Source organism: Zeugodacus cucurbitae, chromosome 6, assembly GCF_028554725.1.
Source record: "Zeugodacus cucurbitae isolate PBARC_wt_2022May chromosome 6, idZeuCucr1.2, whole genome shotgun sequence".
Taxonomy (NCBI): domain Eukaryota; kingdom Metazoa; phylum Arthropoda; class Insecta; order Diptera; family Tephritidae; genus Zeugodacus; species Zeugodacus cucurbitae.
Genome location: NC_071671.1, coordinates 43,205,656 through 43,218,608, shown reverse-complemented (window position 1 = coordinate 43,218,608; position 12,953 = coordinate 43,205,656). Strand labels below are relative to the sequence as shown.

General features: G+C 34.7%; 2 protein-coding genes across 3 annotated transcripts in view; both read left to right on the top strand.

Annotated features, from left to right (window-relative positions):
- The first annotated feature begins 406 nt into the window (after window positions 1-406).
- Window positions 407-3,751, top strand: LOC105218701 (mitochondrial potassium channel ATP-binding subunit). The gene is made up of 7 exons (XM_011194441.3): window positions 407-632; window positions 766-1,141; window positions 1,407-1,940; window positions 1,999-2,361; window positions 2,424-2,543; window positions 2,605-3,210; window positions 3,270-3,751. Exons 1-7 carry the CDS (start codon window positions 604-606, stop codon window positions 3,438-3,440), a joined length of 2,199 nt encoding a protein of 732 aa, XP_011192743.2. The 5' UTR covers window positions 407-603; the 3' UTR covers window positions 3,441-3,751.
- A 321-nt stretch (window positions 3,752-4,072) lies between these two features.
- The window catches only part of LOC105218702 (tyrosine-protein kinase Src42A), a 108,966-nt gene continuing 100,085 nt past the window's right edge, over window positions 4,073-12,953 (top strand). For both annotated transcript variants that reach the window (XM_029044503.2, XM_029044499.2), the window contains exons 1-2: window positions 4,073-4,232; window positions 5,097-5,919. In XM_029044503.2, the coding sequence (XP_028900336.1) occupies window positions 5,641-5,919 (279 nt within the window). In that variant the 5' untranslated portion in view covers window positions 4,073-4,232; window positions 5,097-5,640. The remainder of the gene's footprint in view (window positions 4,233-5,096; window positions 5,920-12,953) is intronic.

Here is a 12,953-nt window from a genome sequence, read left to right as displayed (position 1 = left end):
TAAAGAATAGGCATCTCTCTAGTGTATAAAAGTGAGTCTGGAATAATGAAATGTCATTGTCCAAATCTTTAGAGCTATGTTGATAATTCCTTTCGCTTTTTATTTAATTTAATACCGTTATTTTTCACGATTCAAGCTTAAGATAGCATATTTTCTATTACAGAGCGCTTCTTCTAGGAATACCAATCCCACATTTTATTCAATTTCTAAAATAGTACATTTCAACTGTTATTATTGATCTGAAATGCAGTTCGCGCCATCTGTAGTATGTATGTGAAAACTTCCGTTCGTTGCAACCTTGCTTAAAAAGGCATAATGAATGTGGCAACGCTGTATAAAACAGCTGATTTGAATTTGTTAGTTTTCTTTAGTTTTATTTTGTTATTTATTTTTTTTTTTTGACATTTCTTCAGTTTTTTCAGTGGGGTGGATTTTGTTGCACGTTGGGTGGGCGAGTATTTTAACCAGGTATTCTGGTTAGTGGTTGCGGACGGTTTATAATTAATTTAAAGTAAAATATAAAGTTTATTGGTTTTCATTTCTTATTGCAAAGTGAGGCTTTCTCATACATAAATACAGATTGCAGTTGAAAGCGTGGCGAATATGATACGATTGTTAGCAACTACTTGCAAGTATGACTACAAATTCAAAGTGCAAAGCGGCGCTTCATAAGTGTGATTATGTCATTTTACATTAGATGATGCTGAATGATATTTTTAAGTGAAATTTATGTGTTTTGATTAATGTATTGTTATTATTTTGCAGTCGCCATTTTACACAGCAATTGCCAAAATTCCAACAAGTGCCTCAAACGCAGCTCAATGGCATACGCGATTTTAGCGGTCATTTGAAAAATGCAAACAAACTCCTACGCACAGTGGAGCAGCAAGCGAGTAGAGCGGCGGAGAAGGGCGGAAAGCGAATATTAAATACGCGACTTCTGCTGCTAAGCGGCTCTGGCGTCACGCTTAGTTTGGGCACACGCACATATCTAGCGTTTACGCGACAAGCGCAATGTGAAGGTAACAGATTAGCAGGTGTAATACAAAAGACACTGCAACAAGAAGATAACAAATTCGATTGGCGGCGGTTTTGGTCATACTTAGAACCGCATCTGTGGGAACTGCTCGGCGCTATTGCTGTAAGTATATACGTTATTGTAAATAGATTTGGTGATATCACACGCCAATATCGGCGTCGTAGTTTTTATCAGCAGCGGATTTGATAAGGCGGTGATTTAAAGAAATACCATCAATTTAAGACGGTATCGATCAACCTTATCTATGAATTGATTATACAGGTGTTTCCATATTTGGCGACAAGTTCACTTATGAATTACTGATAAATGAAATTCAACTTAATTTGAAGTTCGTCTTAAAATTATACATAATTTTCCGTTTCCATAGGCTGCTCTGATTGTGGCTTTCATCAATATACGAATTCCCAATCTTCTTGGTGATTTGGTCAACACACTGGCGCGCTATGCCAATACCTATGTGAAGGATCCGCTACATAATTCATTTTTCAGTGATGTTCGACGCCCAGCGAGCAATTTGCTCAGTTTGTATTTCCTACAATCGGGTTTTACGTTCGTGTACATATATCTGCTTAGTCGGATTGGTGAACGCTTAGCTTCCAAGCTGCGACAAGATCTTTTTAAGCAGATAATTTTACAAGACATAAGTTTCTTCGATGCAAATCGCACTGGTGAACTAGTGAATCGTCTGACCGCTGATGTGCAGGATTTCAAAGCATGCTTTAAGCAGTTCTTCTCGCAAGGTCTACGCAGTATGGCTCAATTGGTGGGCGGTGGCGTGTCATTGTTCCTCATATCTCCGCATATGGCTGCCATAGCGCTAGCGTCTGTACCTGTAGTTGTAGCCTTCATGTCATATCTGGGGCGGAAGTTACGCAATTTGAGCAAGGATGCACAAGCGCAGGTAAAATCTGCTAAATCAAATAAAATATGAATTTTAAATCAAATAAATTTTTTAATAGTCGGAACGTGCTACGGCAGTGTGTGAAGAGGCCTTATCCAATATACGCACCGTGCGCTCAAGCGCTTGTGAGTATCGCGAGATGCAGCTATTCGAACAGGAAACAAATGAAGCCGCTAGGTTGGCGCAAGAGCTCGGTTATGGCATTGCAATATTCCAAGGACTGACGAACTTCTTTCTCAATGGTTTAGTGCTGACGACGCTTTTCATGGGTGGCCATCTCATGTCCACCGAAAGCCTTTCACCAGGCGCTTTAATGGCTTTTCTGGTTGCGTCTCAAGGTGTGCAACGTTCATTGGCCCAAGGATCAATATTGTTGGGCACCATGATACGAGGCATGACTGCTGGTTCGCGTGTGTTTGAAGTAAGTAATTTTAGTTCTTCCAAAAGAATAACCGTTCTAATTTTTTCCTGTTTCTTCTATAGTATCTGCAACTGCAACCTAAAGTGGAACTGTTGCGTGGCTATGAGATTCCACACAAGCACCTTAATGGTGAAATCCGTTTCGAAAATGTATCATTTGCATACCCTTCCAGACCAGATCATGTAACTAACAACAAACAATTGCGTTTATATGTGTAATTAATCGGTTATTATTTTCAATTAGGTGGTTTTAAAAGACTTCAACTTAATATTACGTCCCGGCCAAACAGTGGCGCTTGTAGGCGCTTCCGGTTCTGGCAAATCAACGGTAGCTGCACTCGTTGAACGCTTTTATGAGCCAACATCTGGTAATATCAAACTTGATGGTTACAAGCTCTCCGACATTGGACCATATTGGTTGCGCGGCAACGTACTCGGTTTCATCGAACAACAACCAATACTTTTTGCCACAACAATATTGGAGAATATAAGATACGGTCGTCCAGGCGCCAAAAATGAAGATATTTATGCCGCAGCAAAACTATCACAATCACATGACTTCGTTAGCGCGCTGCCTGATGGCTACGCTACGAATGTTGGTGAGCGTGGCACTCAGTTGAGTGGTGGTCAGCGACAACGAATTGCCATAGCACGCGCATTGCTTAAAAATCCAAAAGTTCTTATATTAGATGAAGCTACGAGCGCTTTGGACGCAACGAGTGAAGCCGAGGTACAGAAAGCTTTAGATACAGCGGTACTTAATCGAACGACATTAGTGATAGCACACCGGCTATCGACCATAAGGAATGCAGACTTGATTGTGGTGATGGAACATGGACGTATAGTAGAGGTATGTGCGTGGGATAAATATTTATTCTTTTTAACTAATATTTATTGTATTTTATACAGTCTGGCAGACACGAAGAGTTAATGGCTAAACGTGGTTTGTACTACGACTTAGTGCGTCAACAAGAACGCCGAACTGTACAAGAACCTCAGGAAGATGGAACAAACACTGCCGGTGGCGATGAAAGCAGTTTTACTGCTAATACCGATCGCCCAAATATGCAACAAGGATAAAATTGGCATATTTACTTTTTAACACTAGACGACAATACCTCTAAAGATTCCTTCTATTTTTTAATATGATCCAAGAAGTGAATTTACATTATTTATTTCTGTACTTACATAACAGGCTTGTAGTAGAATATTTGGTTTTTATTGTTCTTTCTAATTGGGTTTATGTTTGAGTTGTATCCTTTTTCAATGAGAATGACGTATTGACTAATGAAATAAGTTAAATTTAAGGCTAAATAGCAAAGTAATTGTTTGTAAGATTAATATTTTAACAATTGTTGGAAATAAAAAAGGAAGTTGTTAATAATGTAAAATCGTTTGATATTTGAATATTAAATCTATTTTTATTAATAATAGTACTCAACCACAATTCTTTAAAAGGACATAACTATAGGATTATAAAAATTCAAATATAACGGTTGTTTCGATTTAACTACTCAGCACAAAAACTTCTTACCAAGTCAAACTGTGACTAAAATATATATCAACCCATAGAAAGAAACAATTAATAAATATCATGAAGTTTCGAATTAAATTTTTTGTTAAAACTATTTTGGAAATGTTCACTATTTCACATCAATTGTGAATGGTTTCTATGTTTTGTATCCTCTTATTCTCCATTTTCATAACATCTGGCATCACAGTGTAGCTGTGTTGTTCGTGTCGTTCTCGTTTGTTGCTCGTAGTCGTGAATATTTTACTGAAATGGATAAAAATCCGTATTTTTTCTGTAAAAAATAGTTTCAACAGTGAATTAAATTGTGTCGTTAATTGTTTCGCGCTCCCAATATTTAGGTACAACTAAAATATCAATGTGAAAAGTAGTAGCCAAACCAAAAATTGAATATTTTAAGTGTTGGTATGACGAGCTGTGGGTACAGCATACGAATACAAACCAAAAGGGAAAACCAAAGCACCAAAACTACTGTAAAATTCCGCAGATACTGATCGTGGTTTGATGTGCCTGTTTTACTATCTAGCCTTCGTTATTCGCATATGAATGGACTGGTTTTACATGATTTGAAGAGTACAAATAAACAAATACCAGTGACTGCATATCCAAAATTTATTCATGTGACTGTTAAATAATAGTCAATCGCTTAAATGCATAGAAATCCAAAGAAAAAAGCAAAGTGATCAACAATTAACGTGATTTTATTTAAGTAATAGTTATGCCGTGTTTTGGGCAAAAATTGTTTAATTGCTTTCCCCTTTTGATTGTTTTTTCGCAAACTCTATTCATTGCTTTTGCCTTGTTTTTTACTATCACGTTTTCAATTTTCCTTTTACTTGATATTCTTTGATAAAGCACAACATTTTGCATTTTAAACTATTGTGAATAAAAATGCTTGACAGCCCACAATCAATTGTCAAATTTCATTCATGCTCTCTATTGTAAATTCGACATTTCTGCTTTCCAACGTTGGCTTTTTGGTTTTGACATTCTCTTTTGGTGGTAAAACAAGGAAAAATTGGTGATTGAAGAAGTCAACACGTACGCTCGCGCGGCTGCTACTTTTCGCAAACGATATAGTGATAGTATTAAAAAGAAAATAAATGGATAATCAAAAAAATGTAATCGAAATTAGTGTGAATGAATTAAAAACAGATTCATAATATCTAAATTTAAATATTTAAATTGTTTTCTTTCGATTATAGTGATTTTTCTACTCGAGTAGTGTCGCGTCCATTCTGTCATTTCGCTATTTAAAAGGAAATCAGTGCACATCAACGTACATGTGTACATATATAAATACATATACATAAAATTGAAATAAAATATATGCATAAATGAAAAATATTTTCAACTGTGTTTGAAGATAAACCAAAAAGTGTAAAAATTATAAATGAATTACTTATTTAGTGTATGCAACTCATAAAAATATATTTGGAGAAATTGAAAATTATTAAGCAACACGGGCAATTATCTGTACAAAGCCAACACCCCAATTCAACAGACAACTCAGCAATAAGACAACAGTAACAACAACGTTGTCTCAACTCACAAACGCTTAACGAGTATTGCAGTGCATTGTTTGGTAAACAAACGATACTCAACATCAATCAATTAATACCGCAAGCGACAAAAGTGCTGATAAATTCCACCGCCATTGAGTATACCAAAGCAGCATTCCTTTGGTGCAGCAACACAATTTTGGTTTTCGTTTTTTAAGAGGCGTAATCGTTGTTCAACGTTGTCAAAATGGGCAACTGTTTGAGTTCCGAAAAACCGGATATCCCCAAAAGCATTGAGTGCGCGCCTAATGTGCCCAATGTGGATGGTGTTGGCAGTCAGCCGGCGGATCAAATTCGTGTTGTACAACAGCAGGAACAAATACGCCAAGTACCGCAAATACCAGAAAATGAAATTTCAAATGCAAATGCTAAAATATTCGTAGCATTGTACGATTACGACGCACGCACAGATGAGGATTTAAGTTTCCGTAAGGGTGAACACCTAGAGATCCTGAACGACACACAGGTGAGTGTGCATAAATGTGATAATATTTAAAAATTTAGAGGGTATTTTTTTATTCTGTTTATTCTGATATATTTGTACATACAATAATTTCTATGTTTTTGCCGTGTTTACGTCTTAAGTTATGCGTCATCAATAAATTTATGACTCAATGTTTTGGTGAGTGCATACGAACAAGGATGATGGCAAACATCTGCACTTTCTCATGCGTACTCATGTATTTACATATATACATTCCTTACTTTTATGCTGAAGTGCTCAAAAATGAATTAGTTGTGTTAATAATAGTTACGTTTATATAAAAGTGTTTCGGTGTAGGTTAGACTTAATTTTTTAATTGCTATTATCTTATCTCTTGCGCATACTTAAAATTGTAGTACTAGATAAGAATGCTAAGCAAAAAGGTCTTATCACTATTGCAGTGCTCTTAGAAATATTTTCTCCACTGAGCATTATTGTGCTATGTATATCTGTATCATATTTTTATATACATAGTATGGTTAAAGATGTAGTCTATAATTAATATGAATCTAGAATTGTTAAAGTCGGGATTAGTTGCAGAAGTTTTTTTACAATGAAATTTACATATAAAATTGTTTATTGTCTTCTGTATAAATCTGTTTAGTCGTAACTTAGTCCAACGCAAGCTATCTAGATCGGTCTTAGAAAGGGTATAATAATGAACTTAGCGAAATAATAACTGTAAACATTTGTTAAACTAAAAGAGTGTGCAATGTATCCAACGCTGTGCAAAATTTATTTGCATCCAATTATAACCAAACGGTTTTGCTTTTATATGCGAACGCAAAGTACTTTGAACCGCAAAATAAATATAAATGTAGTGTTTTTTCGCAACTCGCTTTTGACGTCGACGTTACGATAGTTGTGTTTTAAGTAATACAAGGTGCTGAATTTTAACGGCTGCCTGTCTTCACGTTTGACTGACTGCTTCGTATCGGCTGATACTTGAATATGCTTATAAATCCACACAATTTATGTACAATGAGTGAGAGAGCAGTTAATCATAGGCGTGGTGGGTGTGTAGATCCAGTATGCGTTTTACTTTTAATTACATGCATATATTGTAAATGCACTCGCTGTCTGCGTTGGTTCGCATGTACAGTGTAATTATCGCATAATCAATTTTTCAATTCATTGAACGATGCACATTTAAAGTGGTTTTTGAGTTGCTGCTGGTGTGTCTGCCGGCTTTTTAACGACTCTAACTCACATGTTGCATATTTCTCCAATGGTTTTACAGCTGCGAAACTCCAAACGCTCTTACATTTTACACTTTCAGCGTTTATTTTGTATGTATGTGTGTATAATTGTACATATTTATTAACTTCAGTTAACTAACCAGTTAGGCAGTCACTATTTGCTTTTGCTGCGAACGTCATGAAAAAGAGGCATATTAGGTTGTGTGTTTGTATACATATTGTTGTAAATTTAAAATTACTGTTTGCAATTATTTATAATATATTACTTCGCTGCTGTGAATTTTTATGTGAAAAATAACGAATTTTTAAAGCTAAAGTTTAGTATTTTCATAAATTTATTTATTTTGAAATATGCATTATTATTTAACACGTTTTTAATGTGGGTGTTGTTTTCGAAATTCATATTTTCACTCATTGTACATTGCTTGTAAATGAATTGGTTATAAAATAAAATATTTCTTATGACTAAAAGTAAAACGATTTCTTACTTTCATTGAAATCCATTTTAATATTAACATTATTAAATAATTTAACTTTATTATTTAAGTTTTTTTATAATAAACTTCGCGAATTGAATTTAGCTCAGCTTCATTTAATTACACCCGACACACAACTATCACTTTTATCACAACTTTTAACCATCTTCGTTTTAACGTTGCAGCGAGCAAAAATTCCTCAGATTTTATTTTACTCTGTTTAAAATATTTTTATTTTCTTTATTTTTTAAACGTGCGAAAATTTCGTAGTGTGTGTGTGACAAAACTCTTGTAATTCTTTCTTCATCAATGTCAAACCATTTACAACGTCATGTATTTACCTAAGGCTAAGGGCATAGTGTAGCAAATTCAATATAATTGTATCGTGAACTTTAGGCAAAACAGAAAAGAAGAAGTTTGTTCATAATTATTAGAGATTAATTTATATTTCTTAAATTTATTCTTAGATTATTACAGACAGTTTCTTGTTTAGATCTTTACTTTTGAGAAAAACATTTATAAATTAAATTTTATAATTTTTTAATTGAAATCTTCTTGTTGTTTTTGTTGTAACGATTATATAGCTTGTCTTCTTTATTGCTTTAAAAAATGTATCATACCATTTTTTTCTCTTCGCTACACTATGCACTCAGCTTTAGACAGGTTAAACAACCATTCGCACTGTCGACCATCGTCTACGGCCATATACACATACTTGTTTCCATCATATTCCATTTAATAACATTGATTTAGTCACCAGTAGTCTCGCAGCTATTTGCCATGTCTCTTTTTCCTTTTTGCTACCAACGCCATTTATGTCGCTATGTACAAATCGCTTGGCTTTTCCACTGATTGCATTTTTCATCTACTATTTACGAATATTTATGTAGATACATTTTGTACCTACATAAATGAATAATTGCCTTCCGAAAGCTGTTTGCATTTTAAAGACAACTTCATTATACGCGTAAAACACATTTTATATTCTCCTCAACCATATGCAATATTAATATTTTATTTTGTTGAGGTTTTTTCAATGTAAGTTGTTTTTTGGCACAATTCTTGTTAATTGTTCTGACGTTTTATGTTGATAACGCTTTTATTCATTATAATTAATAAATTGTAGACGAAAATGATTTACATAATTTCTATTTTAAATTGGTTTCTGAAAACAATTGCTGATTAATTGCTATTAAAATAAATAAATAAATAATCAAGCTGATTTAATTTTGTTTATTTTACAAGTCGATTTTCATAATTTTATGGGTTTAATAACCAAGTCCATCTCGTCTAAAAACTACTAAAATGTGGCATCTCTCTAAAGAAAACACCGTCTCCAGCTGAAGCGACAATAAAATATGATTGTAAATGGATAGGCTCAAAATTCAGTCATATACCTTTCTAGTTTCTTGATCTTGGTGTGGATATATAATTTTCAGTCAATTTCCAGTCGAAAATCTAAAAATATAAACTTCAAATTGAATTCATTATTGAAAAGTGTAACGAATTTACGAATTCTTGAAAAATATGTGAATGTTGAATAGCCTCATCTAGAGTAATTTCATTGTGGTACTTGGAACTATGCAACTATCTATATTTATACAGGGTGCGCCATCTATAACACGGTAGAATGTAAACGTTAAACAATTTTGGGAAAAAAATTAATTAAATTTTATTTATTTATTATTTCATCAGTATTATTTGCCTTAATCTCCTCAATAGTACATCCTACAAATTTGCAACAAAAAAGTCAGGAATCGTGAGAAATAGGGGACCGGTGAAGGCCTTAACCTTATATTTTTGCTACCAGACGTCCACGAATTTTTTGTTGTAGAAATTAATCCTAAAACCAGTTCCCATGAACCCCATTATGGTCGCTGGGATGCAGTGGGACGCAGTTAAGGAACCTCCAAACTTGTTAATACATCGCTCTCTGGACAGCCACAGGTTTTCTCTTGATATCTCTGCTCGAACACATTCACAATGAGGTTCGTATGCTGCCTATTAAGGATCATTACCAAATGCTCTACAATCAGTTTCCGTCCATTCCTGCATTTCCCTGCTAGAAGCCGAGATTTCGAGTACACTGATTTCGAGTTGCCTCGCGAAACTAATGTTACCCTCGCGCTACTTCGTTCTGGATATTGTACTAGATTAAACCCCTACCTATCTAAACTGAACCCTGACATATGCAAAATATGCCCTGCAATAAAAGAATCCGCGAAAGATACTAACCACCTCTTTGCGTGGTCAATTAACACCACCCATCTAATACCCATTTTCCTTTGGTCCGATGCCGCCGAAACAGCTCGTTTCCTGGGCCTCTCGTTAGATGACATCGATGACAATTGACTTGTGCTTGCCGGTTCAGTTGGGTTTGCGTAATCGTTACAACAACAAGCCCGTTGCCAGGAGAGTTAAGTCTAAGTAACCGGAAGGGACTCGGAAGGTGGGCAGCATTCTTCAAAATTAATTAGGGATGTATTTTGCCTATACAACAAAAAACACCTTTTTACGCTTTGCTGACAAATGTAATCAGCTTTGCTTAAAAAATACTTCTCAACAATAGTTTGGCACTTCTTGCATCTCGAATGGTTATTAAATGTCTAATGTTTACATATTCGCATGACAGTTGGCGCACCCTGTAGATGATAAAATTTTTACTGAAAACAAAAAATTGTAGTATATATCATATGGTATGTTTTCTTATACATATATGTTTGCTTACTCTTTGTTTATTTCGAATTTTAATTAAAAATTGCACATAAGCAACCAAGCAACTATTGAAAACATGAAAAGTTTTTACTTCAGCGCTGTACCTTTCAGCCTAAAGAGGTTACCAACATGCGCGCTGCTTTATTGTTGTTGTAAATTGAAAATGGAAAGTTTGAAAGCATTTGCTTGCAATCAAACAACACTTTGAATCACATAAGCACTAACTTGAGCATGTGTGCATATGTGTGTTGGTATATTGCAGCTTCTTAACCTGAATATTTGTGCCTTTGCAAACTAAAAGCATTTCACTGCGGCCAAAAACAAAAGCACGCTGCTTCTTTACGAACAAAACTTTTATGAAAATCGCATGTATGCATGTGTATGAGTGCACTAATACACATACATACAACACATTAAATGCCATTAGTTACCAACAAATCGCAGTAACATGAAGTAAATTATATATTGTATTGTATATGCATATGTACACATATGTATTACACTGCTATATATGTACATCACCATATAAGTGCATACATATTTACGCGTGTGTATGTGCGCAAACTCTGTTAAATTACCGCATAACTTCTGCAGCCAACACAACACAGCTCGCTGCTTAAAGCTTGTCAAACGCCAAGAATTCCTTTCTCAGCCAAGCACAAATGACTTCCTACACTATAGCCGTACCCGTATGCTTCTAAGCTGAGTGAGAGAATTATGAAAGCTGGTAGACAGCGCACACAATGCACTGAAGAAGTTGGAGAATTGAAAAAGTAAATGTGTAGAAAACAATTGTCAGTGCAGGCGCCTACTCGCTTATGAAATGAACTTATGAAAGTTTATACAGTTCTGTTCGAAATAATGGCAGTGAAGCATCACTGACCTGTAGAGTTATGCATTTTTCAACTCATATAAATAACGTTGTTTCATATTAATTTTATTATGACTATTTTGGTTTTATTAGATTGCAAAGTTTAATATATTTAGAATTAGAGTAACATTTTAGACCTATGACCAAGGCTATCGAGCTAACGTCTGATAAATCTGCCCTTTCCAGAATAGTCAAATTACATGCCATAAAATACTCGTATGACGACCCTTTAAGGTTATCTTTATTTTTGGAAATAGGAAAACGACACGGAGTCTAGTCTGGTGAATATGGAGGGTGAGGCTTCGTGATAGTATTGTTTTCGGCCAAGAATTCACGAATAAGCAACGAAGTGTGAGCTTTTAAAATCGAAAATCGCCAACCTCATAAAACACATCTAACCCTAGCGGCTGCTACAGACGAAATAAGTAATGAATACAGATACAAATTTGATCGTTTTCCAGGGGCAAAAAAAATTTTGAAAATCGTGAAATCGCGAATGATTGGAATTGCCGTTTTTTTTGAACACATCTCGCATTTACGTTTTTAGTAACATCCACACTACAATTAATAAAGACGTTTCCAATATGTCGATTTTGGAGGTTAACTTTTGAGAAATTGTTATTTTTCATTTATGGCTCAATCTCACGTAACAAATTGCTTTGGTCCAATTCCAAAAAAAAAATCGATTTTGCTGTATAGTGTTATTGATGCTATATCAAAGTTGCATTGAGAAATGTCGTACTGATTTAATTATAATTTAAATATGATATTAGTGAATTAGGTAGTCAGTTAAGCAGAGTTCATGTTAAGCAATAATTTCTTTGAACGGTTATAATATTAATAGATTGACAAATGTCCTATTCAATTGTTTATATACTATTTTGAAGCGAATACTTTTAAAGTGTTGCAAGATTCTTTTAAATTATTTATTTCTCTTAAGTTATAATTAAAGTGATTTTATTTAAGATTATTATAATAAAAATATAATTTACCTTTGTAACGCACTGCTAGTTTTATCAACGCAGCTGTAGCTAATTGTCTGCATTAAGAAACACAATAATAAATGCGTATTCTGCATTTGAGAAGTCACAAGAACATAATGGCGACATCAACAAATAACAATAAAAACAATTGCAACATGAAGTATTACAGTGCGGCCAAATGCAACGATGCTGCTGCTGTCGCTGACTGCTAAACGAGTATTTGCCATTGTACAACGTTACGACTTTGTTTCCCATTAATTAACCGTCACCGGAAACGGCAATCATTTATGTACTCATGCTTGTAAACTACACTCGACATTTAAATGTACATCTGTATGCATTTATTTACATTTACAGGCATTTCTCTGTATGTGTGTCTGTGTATTTGCCGCTTGTACAGTCCCCCTTCTTCGTTGCTATTAATTAATTACTAATAACATGCGCTTGATCTCATGCAATTACGTATTGTAGACACACACATACAACTGTATTTGACCTTTGCTATTGTTGTTGGCCTCTTAGCGCTTGTTGAAAAGTTGAAGGATTCTCAAGTGTGGCAATAATGTCTGTGGCATTACAATACCCACAGTAAGTAATGGCCAACACTTTGGCTCTTCAATTTATTCCAATTGTTTTTGTTCTTTGTCTGCCAGTTTGTCTGCGCGCCTGACACAGCCACAGCCACAGCCACAACATTCTTACTTGCTCATTGCCAGTAAGTGGTGTACATGCAAAAGGCAACAGCGATGAGAAATAAAAACAAACAAGTAAG